Source organism: Marmota monax, unplaced genomic scaffold (genome assembly GCF_021218885.2).
Source record: "Marmota monax isolate L192 unplaced genomic scaffold, Marmota_monax_Labrador192_F-V1.1 WCK01_AAM20220418_F8-fsc00006, whole genome shotgun sequence".
Taxonomy (NCBI): domain Eukaryota; kingdom Metazoa; phylum Chordata; class Mammalia; order Rodentia; family Sciuridae; genus Marmota; species Marmota monax.
In genome coordinates, this window is record NW_026693712.1 from 30,561,005 (window position 1) to 30,578,148 (window position 17,144).

General features: G+C 33.1%; 1 protein-coding gene across 1 annotated transcript in view; it reads left to right on the forward strand.

Moving 5' to 3' along the window:
* Slco6a1 (solute carrier organic anion transporter family member 6A1) overlaps nt 1-16,693 on the forward strand; it is a 214,991-nt gene extending 198,298 nt beyond the window's left edge. Inside the window, exons 17-19 of the mRNA XM_046460442.2 lie at nt 6,407-6,471; nt 8,429-8,566; nt 16,549-16,693. Coding sequence (XP_046316398.2) covers nt 6,407-6,471; nt 8,429-8,566; nt 16,549-16,688 — 343 coding nt within the window. The 3' untranslated portion in view covers nt 16,689-16,693. The remainder of the gene's footprint in view (nt 1-6,406; nt 6,472-8,428; nt 8,567-16,548) is intronic.
* The last annotated feature ends 451 nt before the right edge of the window (nt 16,694-17,144 follow it).

Genomic DNA, 17,144 nt, shown 5'->3' on the forward strand with positions numbered 1-17,144 from the left:
CATTCAGAATGGCTATTATTTTTTTTATTAGCTACATGACATTACAATGATCTTGGCAATTCATACATTTGAATCAATTGGGATATAATTTCTCATTTTTCTGATGGTACAGATTGCAGAATCACATTGGTCATAGAGTCACCTATATACATACAGCAATCATAATGTCTATTCTATTCTGCTGCCCTTCCTATCCCCCCTTCCCCTCCCCTCCCCTCCCACCACTTCTCTCTATCCAATCTAATGTGACACACTTTTTTTTTTCCTTTTTCTTCTCACAACATCATACATGTATTCTGTATAATAATGAGAGTCTCCTTCCATCTTCCTTGCAATTCCCCTTCTCCCTTCTTTTCCCTCCCACTTCTCTTCCCTATTTAGTGGTAATCTTCTTCTCATGCTCTTCCTCCCTACCCCATTTTGAGACATCCCCCTTATATCAGAGAAGACATTCGGCATTTGTTAGAATGGCTATTATTAATATATATATGCCCGTTAACAATATTGAGTAAAAGAAACCCTTATAGACTACTGGTAAGAATGTAAATTAGTGCAGCTACTATGGAAACTACTATAGAGGCTCCTCAGAAAATTAAAAATGTAACTACAAAGTGATCCGGCTATACCACTTTTGGTATATAACCCAAAGAAATGAAGCCAGCATACAAAAGAAATACCCATATACATCACAGTAGTAACTATTGCCAAAATAAAGAACCAGTATAGGTATACATCAGCAGATGAATGAATAAAAAATATGGTGTATATACACAATAAGGGGATATAACTCAGTTGGTAGCTTGTTTGCCTCGTATGCACAAGGCCCTGGGTTCAATCCCCAGCACCACAAAAATAAAATAAAAATATATGCACAACAAAATATTATTCAATAATAAAGAGGAATGAAGTTGTACCATTTGCAGACAAATGGATGACACTTTGCATTTAAGTCTTTAAAAGGCCTTTAAAAGGCTTTATCAGAAGCCAATTCCCTATTTATCCTTAGATACAGTCTGTCTAGGAGATTTGATTGAAAATAATGTATATTAAATATAAAAATCTTAAATTTTGTGAGATTTGAATTCCATAATTATCTTTTCAGTTATAATAATAAAACTTTGAAGATCAATATTACCACTTTACATCACACAAGAAAAATGACCAATACATTTAGATAAAAATTCAGTAAGACAACATATAAATCAATACACTTTTTAATTTTCTTGTAAAAATCAGATAAAAAGGAAAATGGGAGAAAAGAGCTCTTTTTAATTTTTTTTATTCTAATTTGTTATGTATGACAGCATAATGTATTACAATTCGTATTACACATATAGAGCACAATTTTTCATATATCTGGTTGTACACAAAGTAGAGTCATACCATTTGTGTCTTCTTTTAGAAGAAAATGAAGGAGGAGAAAATGGAAGAGAAGTAGAAGAAAAACCTATAAATTAACAAGAAATGTTCAAAGCCTGTATGAGAAAAAAATGAAAATATTTCTGAAGGCACCCTATAGGGTCAGAGTTGAGAACATCAGTTACTAGGGTAGTACATGAATGGAGATTGAGGGATGGAGCACGGGACTTGCAAACAAAAATAGATAGCACTGAATAGATGGGATGTCAGATATTTTGTTAATGATGCTGATTATATGTCTCTATGCATAGAAGAAAATCACATAGAACTACCTGCATACATACACACAATTTTAATTTAAATATTTAAAAAAATCTATATTAGCTACAAATGAAAACAGAATAAGGTCTATAGTCTAGTTAGCACTAATTTTCCAATGTCAGTTGCTTGATTTTGATGTTGTGTTATTGTATTGTATTGTATTAAGGTGTCATCATGGGGGGGTGAGCTGGATAAAGATAGCATTTTTATAACTTCCTGTGGCTATCATACTTTTAAAATAAAAAGTAAAAAAAAAAAAAAGAAAAAAAGAAAAAGAAAACATGCATAAATACACCCCTGAATGTACCCAAAGCAGGAACAAAGTAGTTCAAGTCTTATTTGACTTGAACAAATAAGAAGGCTAGAGCTCATCCAGGCACTGTAATCCCAGTGGCTTGGGAGTCTGAGACAGGAGGATCAAGAGTTCAAAGCCAGCGAGGCACTGAACAACTCAGGCGGACCCTGTCTCTAAATAAAATACAAAAATAGGGCTGGGGATATGGCTCAGTGGCCAAGTGTCCCTCAGTTCAATCACCAATACCAAAAAAAAAAAAAAAAAAAAGTAGGAAGACTGAACACTATAACTATCTCAATTCTTCTTAAAGTATCAGTAATTTCAATTTGACAGTGAATATATGAAGAGACTTTACAAGTTACTCAATCTGATTCTAAAGTTTTTATGAAAAAACAAAAGTAACATTAAGTAAAATAATGATCAGACTCATAAACTAAATATAACATAAAACCTTAATAATTTAAAAACAGTACAGATTTAGGAACAAACTGATAGTAAGTATAGCAATAAATCCCTAATCACATGGAAATTTTATATATAAATTTCCCCTCAATAGCAGGGGAAAAAAAGACTGTTAGGGAAGAGGTTTCAAACTAATTGAATAGACTTGTGGGGAAATCTTATCCAGATCTCATGCCATAGCCCTGAAAAAATCATATAGAAGAACAAAGACTTAAATATGAAAAAAGAAAATGCTAGAAGAAAACAAAGAAAACTGGTTAATTTCTATTTATCTTTAAAAATAGGTAACTTAAAACATGACTCAAAATCTAGAAGAGGCTAAATATTGATAAATTTTATTCCATAAAATAAAAAAATAAAAAAAGTCAAAAGTTGAGCAAAAATTATCATTAGAAAGCCATATTCTGTAAAAAGGATTAATCATTCTAATATATAAAGCACCTAAAATTAACAAAGTATAAAATAAAATATAAATAAAAATATGAAAATATGCTTAGACACACCAATAATAGAAGTTTCTGGGGAAATAGAAATTAAAAATATAATGTGATTATTTTTCTTATATATCCAGTTGATAGGAGTAAAACTTTAATAATAGAATTTGCATGAATGTTTATAAAAACAAATACTCATATGTTGCTTGAGAGAGTACAAAATGGTACAGTCCTTATAAAGGACTATCTACAAAAACAAAATTACAATGTGTTATGCCATAAGTCTTATGCTAACACTGACTGTACTTCTACTTTTTTAAATCTGGGTAACTTTTTTTTTTCAGAGCTTTAGAGTAACACACAGTGGATGGGTTCATCCTTACAAACTTACACATGCATGGAAATTGATTTTAGTCCATGACCGCCCCCCCGCCCAGGCTTTTTCCTGCCATATTCCCTCCCTTCTCCTATTCTCCTTCCTGTACTCTACTTGACTTCATTTTGTTCACCTATTAATTTATATTTAATTGGTTCTTTATATTATCTTACACTTTTTCCCCCCTTTCCTTTATTTTAGTTGGGTTTCCACATATGATAGAAAACATTTGACCTCTGAGTTTGGCTTTTTTCACTTAGCATGATATTCTACATTTCCATCCATTTACTGGCAAATACCATAGCTTCATCCTTTTTATTGCTGAGTAGAATTCATATATATATATATATATATATATATATATATATATATGTATATATATATATAAATTCTAATATTAATATATATAATATAATAATATATAATATATAATATATAATATAATAATAATATATAATATACATTATATTATATATTATATAATATATTAATATATATATTAATTCTAATATATATATTAATTCTAATATATATATTCAATATATATTATATATCATATATAAAGAATATTATATACAGAAAAGAATATTATATATTATATATATTATATATAGAATTCCATTACATATGTGTATATATATGTATATATATATATCATACCATATAGCATAATTTATTAATCTATTCATCTACTGATAGGTAGCATTGTACTTCTTGTAATCCTTATTGCAAATATTCTGCAAACAAATACATTTTCATCAATATGGTTATCTATATCACATACAAATCATATTACATAAAAAGATATATGATACAGATAACCTAAACATTGAGAAAAAACTAAAAACAACAGATTGGTTGAATAAATTAGAGCATTTCTGAGTAATGCAATATTGTATGACTGAAAAAAAATGAGTTAAGGAGAATCTCTGTGTTCCATGAAAAAGTCAGAATGCAAAGCAGTGAACATAGTATGTTAAATTCTGTGAAGAAAGGGGTAGTACTGATATGCAGTTTTAGTTACTTGTACTCACATAAAGAAACACTGGAGATATAAATAAAAAGGTAATTAAGATGTTGGCCTTTAAGACATGAGATAGAAATGGGGGAAAATGAGGACATAGGTCTAGGAACCCTAGTTTGTCCAGTACACCCTCTTTACATTGTTTTGCTTTTCAAAACGTAATTCCAGTGGCTCAAGAGGCTGAAGAGGATCGTGAATTCAAAGCCAGCCTTAGTAACTTAATGAGGTCCTGAGCAACTCAAGGAGACCCTGTCTCTAAATAATTAAATACAAAAAAGAGCTGGGGATGTGGCTTGGTGGCTAAGTGCCCTTGGGTTCAATCCCCAGTATCAAAAGAGAGAGGTTATGGGGAGAGGGAGGAAAGAGGTGACAGGAGAGATAGATGAAAAAAATGATATTTTCTATTTTGTTTCAATCACAACATTTGATTGCTGATTGTGGTGATGAGGAAAAGGATCATGTCCATAATGACCCCTTTCTAGGATGTGTGTATGTGAAGTGAGTATCTACTGATGGTCCACTTCTTAAGATAGGGAGCACTAAGGGAAGAACAAAATGTTGTGTAAGACAGAAACCTATGTCTAGTATTGATGTCTTACAGGAAATATATGGCCTAAAAAGAAAAAAAAAAAGGTAGCTGTCACATAAGAGATGATGAAAGCTTCCTTTTATCTTTGAAGAGTACCTACAAATGTTCTGTTTACTCCATGAAATTCTTAAACCACAATATCAAAACTTAGAAAAATTTTTTTAAAGAATTATTCACCTTTATGTTATAACATAGTTATGTCTCATTAAAATTTTGATTTTTATGTATATAATTTTCATCTTTAAGTTCATTAAATTGATATTGGACACTCCTGGGAATCACCAAACATTTAAACGTTATTTTCTGTATCAGAAAGATGCTGATGGCTCAAATCAAACTATAAATACTTCTTATTGACTTTATATGAGGGTATACATATGCTTCAGAGAGAACCACAGCCATGTTACATATTTAACCAAACTGCATATAATAAAAGATGCAGAGAATCATAGTTAAGCAAGTAATCAATATTTCTACTATATATAAAAAGCTTTATACTAAAGTTTGGTCCTAAAATGTCACACTTTGCTTTTTATAACTTCTTTTTAAGCAATGTACTTGTAATAAAAGTATTAATTTTTATGTAATAATATAATTATTAGCAAAGAGTTGGTTAATTTGTTTTCATTTTCCTGTTAGTAAGCATTTGAGATATAAATATATATTTATACTTAATTGATATGGGTAGAATTACATTTGTATTCTACCCATATCAATGAAGTATTACAAAATACTATGCATATACTACATCTTTTTAAATAAGTTATTGCAGATGAAAATATTGATCATACTGTATTGTTCAGATTTTAATACAAAGAAGCAAACAGTAAGCAGAGTTTATTTAAAATGCCCACATAAAGGGAGTCTAAAGACTGGAGATGTAGCATAGTGGTAGAGCACTTGCCTAGTAGGGGTTCAATCCCTAATGCCATCAAAAAACAAACCAAACCAACCAACCAATCAGACAAACAAACAAACAAAAAACCAAAACAATAAAAACTGCATAGCTGCTGGACATGGTAGCCCAAGATTGTCATCCCAGGGACTGTGGAGGCTGAGGCAGGAGGATTGCAAGTTCAAGGCCAGCCTCAGCAAATTAGTGAAAAAAATTGCCTCAAAATACAGAAGAAGCTGGAAATGCAGCTCAGTGGTAGAGTACCCCCAAGTTCAGTCCCCAGTGCCACTGAATAAATAAATAGGAAAATAAAATAGAAAATGAAAGGAATCTAAGACAATGACATACATGACCAAATGAATAACATAAAAGCATGGAAGCTAGTTATTTCAAGAAAGCAAACAGAATCTGAGACAGAAAATTTTGGTCATAAAGTTCTTTCTCATTGTGAAGCACAAAGAGCTTTGTAATTTGTTGGCAACAGGCAAGAAATGGAGAAATGGGAGGAGCTGCAGTCCTTTAATGTGTCAGATCAAATTCTGCCAACTGGCCATAGGTTCTTAGTACAACTGATACACAAGAAAAAGAAATTAACATTGAACCTAGCATACATTATGCATTGGTAATAATATCTTCATTATTTTCTTTCAGGGTTGTACCAGGGAAACTCCATTCTTTGGCCTTGGGGATATCTTATGTCATTCTAAGATTACTTGGTATGGACTTTAAGCAGCTATTTTTTATTACATCCAGTTGTTTGAGTTTTGATATGTATGTGTTTATATATGTATTTATAATTAAATAATTTAAAATGACACAAAACAAGTTAATAGGAGAGGTGTTTTGAAAAATTCAGGAGGCAATTAATGTAAAGACAGAATACCTAATGTAATGCCAGTTCTTTTATACAAAACATGCACCCACTATATTGGATCTGAGGAGTACCTGAGAATTTTGCTCTAGAGTATATTCATCATCTCATAAAAGTGGGTTGAGGAGCTCATACAAAATACTTGTATTAACTTTATATTTCTTGCACTTTAGGGAAGTCACTAAACTAGAGTAGTCCTTTTGAATATTTTCATCACCAAAGATACTGAATCTGTTGTTTTTACAGATTTGCTTATTCTCAAGAATAAATTGTTTTTTTTAATTTTTTTTTTTCTGGGAGTAATGAGCTCCTTTCTTCAGGCTTTCTTAAATAACAAGATCTATATTTCAAACCACATTATGACTGTATTATAACTCCTGATTTAAGAAGTTGATTAAAAATATCATCAGAGTAAAGAAACAAGATTGGACTGGATTAAAGGCTGTAAAGTACGCAGTACAAAAATGTAGAAATTGTATGTTGGGTTCTGATATGGAGCAGAGAAATAATTTTAGTTCAATAGGTGTGATTCAAATTAGCATTTTAACATGGAAAAATTAGAACATGAGTTTAATGCTGGACAGTGACACAACAGATCAGAAAATATCTGTAACCAAAGAAATAGCACAGGGAACAGCAGTGCATAGGCCAGTTTGCTGCCGCAAAAAGAAGTCAGTGAGGCTGATGTATTTTTGAATTGGAAAGATTATATTGTAGATATAAACAAACAGAAGATAGATATTAGCTTATGTACATTTTAAGAACTCTGCTGGTAGAAAGGCAAATAATTATTATGAGAAAAATGTAGAGGAAAAGAAAAAGGAGGCTTTTGGTGAGTTTAAGAATCATATTAAATTGGAAATCTGGGTGTTGGTAGCTAAAGAAAGAAATCAGTATATCCAAGATATGTTTGGAATCTGTGTTACAACATTTATGATGTATTGGAAAAAGATGATGAGAAGTGAAAAATAATATGTGGTAGATGTAGGTTTTTCACGTTGAGCAACTATAAAAAGACTGAGATGGGGAAACTGGCAGACATCAAGAGTCATGGGGCACCAACACCGTAATAATTTCTTAAGAAAGTTGATCAACCATTACCAATGTTTAACTCTGAGAACACAATTCTGGTGACTATGGGAAAACTGTGCATGTGACTGCTCATTCACTTTTTGATGAAAGGAAAAAGTGTTGTTGGTGAAGAGCTGTTGTCTCTGAAATTATGTAAAAATTTCCCTTTGGCAGCACAGCTGTCCTTCAGGATCTCAGGCCATCTGAATCTGGGACTACCATAAGCTTATCAAAATGTTTTCATTTTCATTTATTTTTCTAAGTATCTTGATAAAAGATATACACTGCCAACTCATTTTTCGGTCATTCAAAATTTTGCAGTTACATATCTTTGAAGATATACTGAGTTCACAAAAAACAGTATTTGGTATCTCTATTCAAAATATTTTATTCTAAACTTTTCAAGTAAAAACCAACAAATATTTTGAGATGGCTTTGAAACAAAAACATGTACAAAAATTCTAAAAAAGATTGCAATGTACAAATATATTTGTACATTTAGGGATAAGAAGTTTTTAAAAACTCATATTATTTCCAGTAGTTAACAATCCTAACCAGAAGTGATTCTTTGATGATTTAAGTGATATATTTAAAATGATGATGATGATAATGATGATGATGATGATGATGATGATGATGATAGTGGTATGTGTAGAAATTCTAAAGGAAATTATTATGATCCTGATCAATGGTGTTTTATGGAGAATTTACAATCATTAAATATTTTACAGGAACAATTCCTGGACCAGTCATTTTTAAAATGGTAGGAGAAACTTCTTGTACCTTTCGGGATATTAATCATTGTGGACGCAAAGGACGTTGTTGGATCTATAACAGGACAAAAATGGCCTACCTATTGGTAGGAATATGTAAGTGGCATATATTATAGAAACTTAGAAAAATAAAATTGTTTTAAACACTTATGTTTGTTTATAGTAGAGTAATAATAAACCACAAACTAATAGTTTGATATTTAAAGTAGGCTTATATGATTGTATAGAAAATATTTTGGAAACAAATACTATAGAATTTATATAAATATTTGATCAGTGTGTTAAATACACAATAGTTTTATGTTATTTTTATGGTTTGGATCTGGTATGTCCCCCCTAGTTTCAAGTGTTGAAGGCTTGGTCCCCAATGCAATAATATTAAGAATATTGGGGAAGTAATTGGATCATGAGGGTTCTGACCTCATCAGTGGATTCATCATTTGATGGCATTAGTGGGAAGTGGTAGAAACTTCAGAAGTGACCTAGATGAAGGAAGTGGTTCCTTGTAGGTGTGCCCTGAGGCAGTATATCTTGTTCCTGGCCTCTTCCTCCCAATCTCTCTGTTTCTTATCTCCATGAAGTGAAAAAGTGTTTTGCTACACCCTTCTGACATAATATTCTCCCTCATCATAGACCCAGAAACAATGTAGCCAATAAACCATGGACTGAAATCCTGGAAACAGTGCACCAAAAAACCTGTTCCTCCTTAAAGTTTCTATAGGTATTTCTATAGGTTTTCTATAGGCATTTGACACAGAAACAAAAGGATGATTAACACAGTTATTCCAGAAGAAAGGGTTATAATCAGTAAAAATTAAATTTAGGAAGTAATTCTGCCTGTATAGGCATCCACAACCACATTTCTTGACCTTGTGACCTTTTCCAGTTTCACTGTAAATGATTAAATAAATTTGAGCAAAAAAAAAAAAATTATACCATGAAAGATCATCAAGATACTGTTATCACACTTAAATAACTTCACATTTTCTCTTTTGTTTATTAAGTATGAATGCTTGGAACATAGCAAGCATTCAATATTTCTTGAATAAATAGGGAACTGGGATGTTGTGTGGGTGGAAGCTATGGTCGTGGTTAGGAAAGTCTACATATGTTAGTATTTGGAAAATTCACTGAGTGATTCTGGATCTTAATTTAGTCATTTAACCATGATATGGTGCTACATAATTTCTAAAATTTTAATAAATAATCAAAGTATGTCTTAATATATAAATACTTTTATGTAATAAATATTCAAAGTATTTATATGTTTTGTGTTTTTACTGTATAGGACCAGTAATTCAAGGAGCCACATAATTACAGATTCTAATATTTAAAACAAATAAATATATGTTTGATAGACAGTATAGAGTAATGCCTTGGAATTTAAAATTCAGTTACCCAGCAAGTTTGACCCATACTGAATACTGGGTAAAACAAGAAAACTAAATCAAAAAGCCACTTGACATTTAATGTGTAGAAATTAATTTTGGTCAGAATTCAATAAAACTAGGGATTATTCTTAAGTATTCTTAAAACATTGCTGAGATTTTTAATTTTTATGATAGACATAATATAGTTAGCTCTTTTCAAACACAACACACAATTGAGAAAGTTAATGAACTACTGGAGAACCCACTATGGACCTATTAAAAGAAGATATAAAATGTAAAGCACATAATTATAGTCAGATAGAAGGTACAAAGACAGGAAAATGCCAGAAAAATATGTACTGTGACAATTTTATGTAATCTTATTTATGATTTTAAAATAGTTTGAATATGTCTCCCAGAGGTTAATGTGTTGGAGGTTGGTACCCAGTGCAGCAATGTGATGAGGGATAGAACTTTTGAGAAAAGTGACCTCATTGGAGGTCACTAGGTCCCTAGGGTCTCTGCCCTAGAATTCAGGTACTTCTCCTGGGACTTTGATTAATTCTCACAATAGGATTGTTATAAAAGAGTGAGATTGGTCTGACCTTACTTTGACTTCCAGTCTTTCCCTCTCACATGCACTCCCTCCATGATGCTGTTTGCCTATAATACAGGCAAAGAGGGGGACCGTTGGCCCTTTAACATCCGAAACTCTCAGCTAAATAAACTATTACTTTTAATTATGAGCCTCTTTTAATTATAGCAATGTTAAATGGACTAACAGAACCAATACATTTAAAAATTGTACTCTATGTATATCTTTGTCTATTTTATGATACTTTTATAAGAGACTACCAGAGAGTAGATCAATTATTAAAAAAAAATTATATCTCATAGTTTTGGAGGCTAGAAGTCCAAAATTGAATTCTGCACCTGATGTGGGCCTTCTTACTGGGTTAAAACATGATGAAAGTATCACATGGTGAGAAAGTATGCATGGAAGAGAGGGCGGAAGTGAGCAAGAGAGTAGGTGGGCATAGGAGGGAGCTGAAACTCATGAGTATTTATCACTAACCCACACTTTTAATAACCAACTTAATCCTACAATGACTCACATGCATTATTCTATCCACGAGGATGGAACTCTCATGAGCCTATCATCTCTTATTAGGCTACTTCCCAATATGGTTACATTGAGAATTAAATTTCCAACACACAAACTTTAAGGGCATTGGAATCATACACAAAGTTTCTTTGAATCAGAATTATTATAAGAATTCTAAATAATTCTGATTTAAAAATATAAATTCTGAATCATTAAGTTAAAAATTCACAGTTGTGGAGGATATCACCAAAATGAGAGAATACAACTTTCTAATACTTGTTCCTTCATAGAAACAATTTGTCTAATTTTCCACACATGAAAATGTCTTTGCAAGGGTTAAGGAATCCAGGTAAAAGAACACAGCACCTAGGTGTAACATATACATAACAAAATGCACATTGAAGACTATCGGGTGTAAGTTTCACATTACTCACATCACCTTTTCCCCAACATATGCTCTTTGGAACACCCTGCATTGGGTAAATGAACACTAGGAAAACACTTATTTTTGCTGAGGACCCCAAATCAAGCCTACCTTATTGAAAAATAACTCCAGATTAGCCCCAAAGAACTGGGTCCCAGTCCAACAATACTCCATGGACCAAGCCCTCAGGCCTATGCCAACTGTGGGATTACCTCTGTAAGTGTAAACTCCAGTTTAGTTCCTTCAGTACATACCATGTATCAGACTTGTACCTGCAGCTTCAGATGCCAGGTTGGCATTTATAGCCCCAACCTCAAGGGTTGATCCTTAAGATACATATTTTAGGCCTAAAGAGCCCCCAAGCTGGCTCCTGTTATTTCTGGGTTCAGGATAACCCTAGTAGACTTTGGTATTAGCTGGCACCCACAGATCCAGGATCCAGGACCTGGATCAGATTCACAGCCTCCTCAGTGCCAGGTCACTCTGAAAATAGTCTGAAATATGAAAATAGCTTTCACAGAATTAAGGTTAAAAATCACAATAAACTCAATATAGATAGAAAAGATACCTGACAAAATTCAATTTCATTTCATGATTAAAAACTCAGAAATTAGATTTAGAAAAAAATGTACCACAACATAATAAAGGCCATATTTGACCAGCCCATAGCTACCATCATAACTGTGATAACCTGAAAACTTTTCCTGTAAAGTCAGGAAAAAAGAAAGGACTGTCACTTTCTCCATCCCTATTCTATTTAATATGGGAAGTTCAAGCCAGAAAAATTAGACAAGAAAAATATAATACACACTAGAAGGGAGAAATAAAATTACCCATTTGCAAATGAAAAGGTCTTATATGGAGAAAACCCTTTTATCTCACTAAAGACATGATTTAACTAGTAAATGAATTCAGTAAAGTTATAAGACACAACTCAACATACAAAAATTAGTGGTATTCTATAGACTAAAAATAGCTATTTAAAAAAATAACAAAAGCATCCCATTTACAGTAGTGTCAACAATAACAGTGCCCTAGTTTAAATATGGTTTAATTGTAGCCCCTCAAAGGTTTATGTGATTGAAGGCTTAGTTCCCAGGGAAGTAGTACTTGGAGGTGCTGTGGAGCATTTAAGAGGTAAAGATTGGTGGGAGGTCCTTGGGTCATGAGGGTAAGGCATAAAGTAATTCTTGTACAACCCCTTCGAAGTTCTCATGAGAAAGTTGTTATAAAAGGAGGAAGTCTGCCTACCCTACTTCCACGCTGTCCTTTTATGAGATGCTTCCCATTAGACCTCACTTTCCATGACACCTCCAAATACCACTACACTGAATATGAAGCCTCCAATTACATGAAACGTTTTTTGGGGGGTTGTGAGGGGTCCAATTAAACTATATCTAAACCAAAGCAGATCTGAATAGACATTTTTAAAAAGAAGATATAAAAATGGCAAATCTGTATATGAAAAAAAAATTATCAACATCACTAATCATCATGGATATACAAATTAAAACCACAATGAGAAATCATATAATCTAAGTTAGAATGACTATTATCAAAAGACTGAAGATAAGTGCTATTGAGGATATTGAGTAAAGGGAGTTACTGAACATTGCTGGTGGAAATGTCAATTAGTATAGCTGTTATGAAGCTTTCAAAAAATTAGCAATAGAACTACTATAAGTCACAGCAATTCCACCCCTGGATGTATATACAAAGGAAATGAAATTAGAATGTTGAAGAAATATCTGTACTCACATGTTTATTTCAACTCTATTCACAATAATCAAGACATGGAATCAAACCTAAGCTCCACTAACAGATGAATGGATATCAACAATGTGGTATGTGTATACCATGGAATACTATTTGCTCCTAAAAAAAAAGAAGGAAAACCTCCGTTGTGACAATATGGATGAATCTGGAGGCATTATGTCTATAGAGCATGTTCTATTACTATAACAAAAATACTTGAGGCTTGGAATTTTATAAAGAAAAAAAGATTTTGGATTCTGAAATTTCAAAAAGCACTGGGCCAGCTCCTGCAAGGGTTCCTTGATCTGCATCAAATCATGGCAGGGCAAGGGAGTATTATGAGAGGGAGAGGATTGCATGTCAAAGCAGGAAGTTGGAGAGCCATTCAGGGGTCACACTTATTCTTTATAACAATGTGCTCTTGAGAATTAATTGGTATCTCATGAGAACTCTCTCATTTCCTTCTGATAACAGTAACCCCTATGTCCTAAGGATCTCCTGCTATTCCTTACTTCTGTCATTGCTACCTTGTGGACCAAGCTTCTAACACATGAACCCTGGGAGGACAAAACAGATTCAATACACAGCAAGTCACTGGAGGCCTCCAAGGCTTTTGCCCTTCTCCTACTAAAAATACAATCATTCCATCCCCATAGTTACAGTCTTAGCTCATTCTAGCATCTCTCAAAACTCCCAAGCCCACAGTCTCTTTTGAGATTTGTGACAACTCTTTCAGCTGTAGCCTTTATAAAATACAAATGGGGAAAAATTATGTACTTCTAAAATACAATCATGAAATCATATTTTAAATATTCCAACTCCAAAAGGAAGAAATAATGAAGCAGAGAGAAAAAACAAATCAGCCCTGTGAAGACTGAGACCAGGGGGTGGGGCAGACATTAAATCTTAAAAATCCAAGTCTGGCATTCTGGGAGCACAGTGGTGAGGGCTGGGTTCCCAAGGCAGCCCTGCCCTATGCTTTGCTCTTCAATGGTGAATATGGGTCACAAACGGTTTCTCTTTCAGTCTGGTATTGCAGGTTTTCCTGGTGGTGCTCTATGCTGCTGCTTACTCTGCCTTTCCTATGTCCCCTCTATGGTTTTGCTCTCATGGGTCCAGTAGGCATTACTCCATAGTGACCTTTCTGCATGGGCTCTTACACTATAGCAAATTTCTGAGTAGCTTCCCAGGTTTTCCTTTGCATCTTGGTCAAAGCTGCCATAATCTTATAACTTGCATTTCTCACACCTGCGAAACTATCAACACATGGATGAGCATGGTGGTGCACACCTGGAATCCTGCCAGCTCAGGAGGCTGAGGCAGGGGGACCACAGGTTCAAAGATAGCCTCAGCAACTTAGCGAGGCCCTGTCTCAAAAAAAAAAAAAAAAGGCACTGGTGATGTGGCTCAGGGGTTAAGTGCTCCTGGGTTCAATCCCTTGTACGAAAACCAAATAACAAAACCAACACATAGACACCAAATGCTGCTGCCAGCATGAGCAGTCTGTTCCCATATGAACCATTACTATAGTTATGGAACTCTGTTCTAAAATCAGAGAGATGAATTTGGAGGTTGCCATTAACATCAGTCCTACAGAGTGCTGTAGCTCAGTCCCTGAGAATACTCTGCCTGGGAAATTCTTTCTCTGGGTCTGTGATATACAGGGCAGTTTCAAGCATTTCTGAGGGGTACTGGAGACAGTTTTCTCATTGTCCACATGTAGCAACTGGCTTCCTTTAACCACTCTGATCTCCTTAGCATGTGGGTCTCTCAGTTCTCCCAAACATCCTCTTTTGCTCTTTTCCTAGTCATTCTATGAATCTTCGACATCTACTTTGTTTCCTTTTGCTCCCACTTTAATTTTGACTAAAAGAAACCAATAATACCCATACCATAACCTGAATATTTTGCTGTATTAAAGTTCTACGCTCTCTCTGCTTTCAGTAATGTCTTGCTTTTAGTTTGAAGTCTTTGTTCTCTCCAGCTTTTTCACTCTTTGTTAGACCATGAGAAGCACTATTCCTCAGCAGCAGTTTCTTGCAGAGTGTAGTTTTTGTGTTTCTTTGCATGTGTGTGATTTTTTTTTTAGACAGTTTCTTGCTAAGTTTCCCAGGTGAGCCTCAGATTTGTGATTCTCCTGTCTCAGCTTCCAGATAACTTGGATTATAAATGTACACCACCATTTCCAGCTTCAGAGTAGAAATTCGTTTTTCATTCTCCCCATCCAGTATAAAAAGTGTTCTCAAAACAAAAGCAGGTGCAGATGTCAGATCACCCCCACTATCTTCTCCCTTCCTTTGAATATTAATCTGTCTATTCCTTGTTTTTCATTAGCTCTGTCAAGTATTTTTAACAGAAGATTTTGATGTTGTCTGGCCTTACCTAATGTCCTCAGATAATTTGCCTGCTACATTTATTCTCTTCTTGGAAGCACAACAAGCATAATTTCTCAATTTATCCTCCAAAACTGTACCTACAGGAGAATGTTATACAGTTAATTACTGCTTTGTAATCTTAGTATTGTCACAACTATTTCAGAGATAACTCTCTACAATTGGTATTCCCAGGGGCTGGGGTTGTGGCACAGCGGTAGAGAGCTTGCCTAGCATGTGTGAAGCAACTGGGTTCAATCCTCAGCACCACATAAAAATAAATAATTATAAATAAAAAACAAAAATGGTATTTCTGGGCTGGTGTTGTGGCTCAGTGGTAGAGTGCTTGCTTACCATGTGTGAGGCACTGGGTTCGATCCCCGGTACCACATAAAATATACTAAATAATAATGCATACGAACTGTATCAATTTTTTAAAAAATGGCATTCTTCCCTTAAAATACATGAAATATTATTGTCATTATAAGTGGTACAGACTCATGAATGTTTCCTATTTTGCTGCCATACATTAGTTAATACTTTAACTGACAGGGTTTTTGCATCCAAAACTTAATGCTTTTATATAATATTATGAATAACTATTAACTTTCTGAAAATTTAAGGCATAAAAATGAAGGACAAATACCTACAAAATCACTTACATTTTCCATAGTATTTCTATTCATATTTGGAAAACTGTAAATATTTCAAAGACTAAAGCTACATGAAGTGATATAAGCAGGTTCCAGTTCATATTGATAGTTAAGTTCTGAAAGTACAATTTGTTTTGTTTTAATCTTAACACATTCTAGTACTAATAATACACTTTGCATTTGGGGGAAGTACATGCATAAACCATCTGAAATGTTTTAGAAGCATATTTTTTATCTCCTTTAAGTAACTTTTTATGAGTTTATAACATTACATTCTACATTTGAAGAATTTATACCTTTAGAGATGAACTATACTTTTCCTTGGTAAATGACATTATTTCCACAAGTATTTTATTCTAAATAAACTCATAATATGATCCTTCATTTCTAAAATTTCAGGTTTTTTGTGCAAAGTATTCACTATCTGCTTAACTACTATTGGATTTTACTTTTTCAAGTATTTTAAAAAGGAAAATACTGAAGTTGTCCAGCCTATACCTGTGAAATATATAAACCCTAAAAAAACAGGAAAGGAATAACTTGTAACTGGATCTTCACTGAGTAAGTATTTAACATTTTAATCTATCAAAGTAATATTATAGTAATAAAGTTTTAATAATAATACAGTTATATGCTTAACAAATGTTTTATATAATCACAAATTTTGTATTATATTTTAATAACAAATATAATAATATAGTCTGGGTGTTTCAAATTTTAGAAGATATGAGATTCACATTTAATACTTTTAATAAAAAATTATACTTTGAAAGAGAAGGTTGAAATGGAAATGGGAAAATATACATAGGCTAATTCTGACTGCTGTGATATTCTGTTAGTTACTGGACTTTGGCTATGTGTAGAATTGTAGGATTAACTGTATTTCTTATAGTCTATTTTTGTTACTTCGTATCTGAGTTAATAATGTTGATTTCCCAATATTTTTTCTAAATAAAATTAGATTTTCCAATGCAGTTAACATTATGTAAATTTAA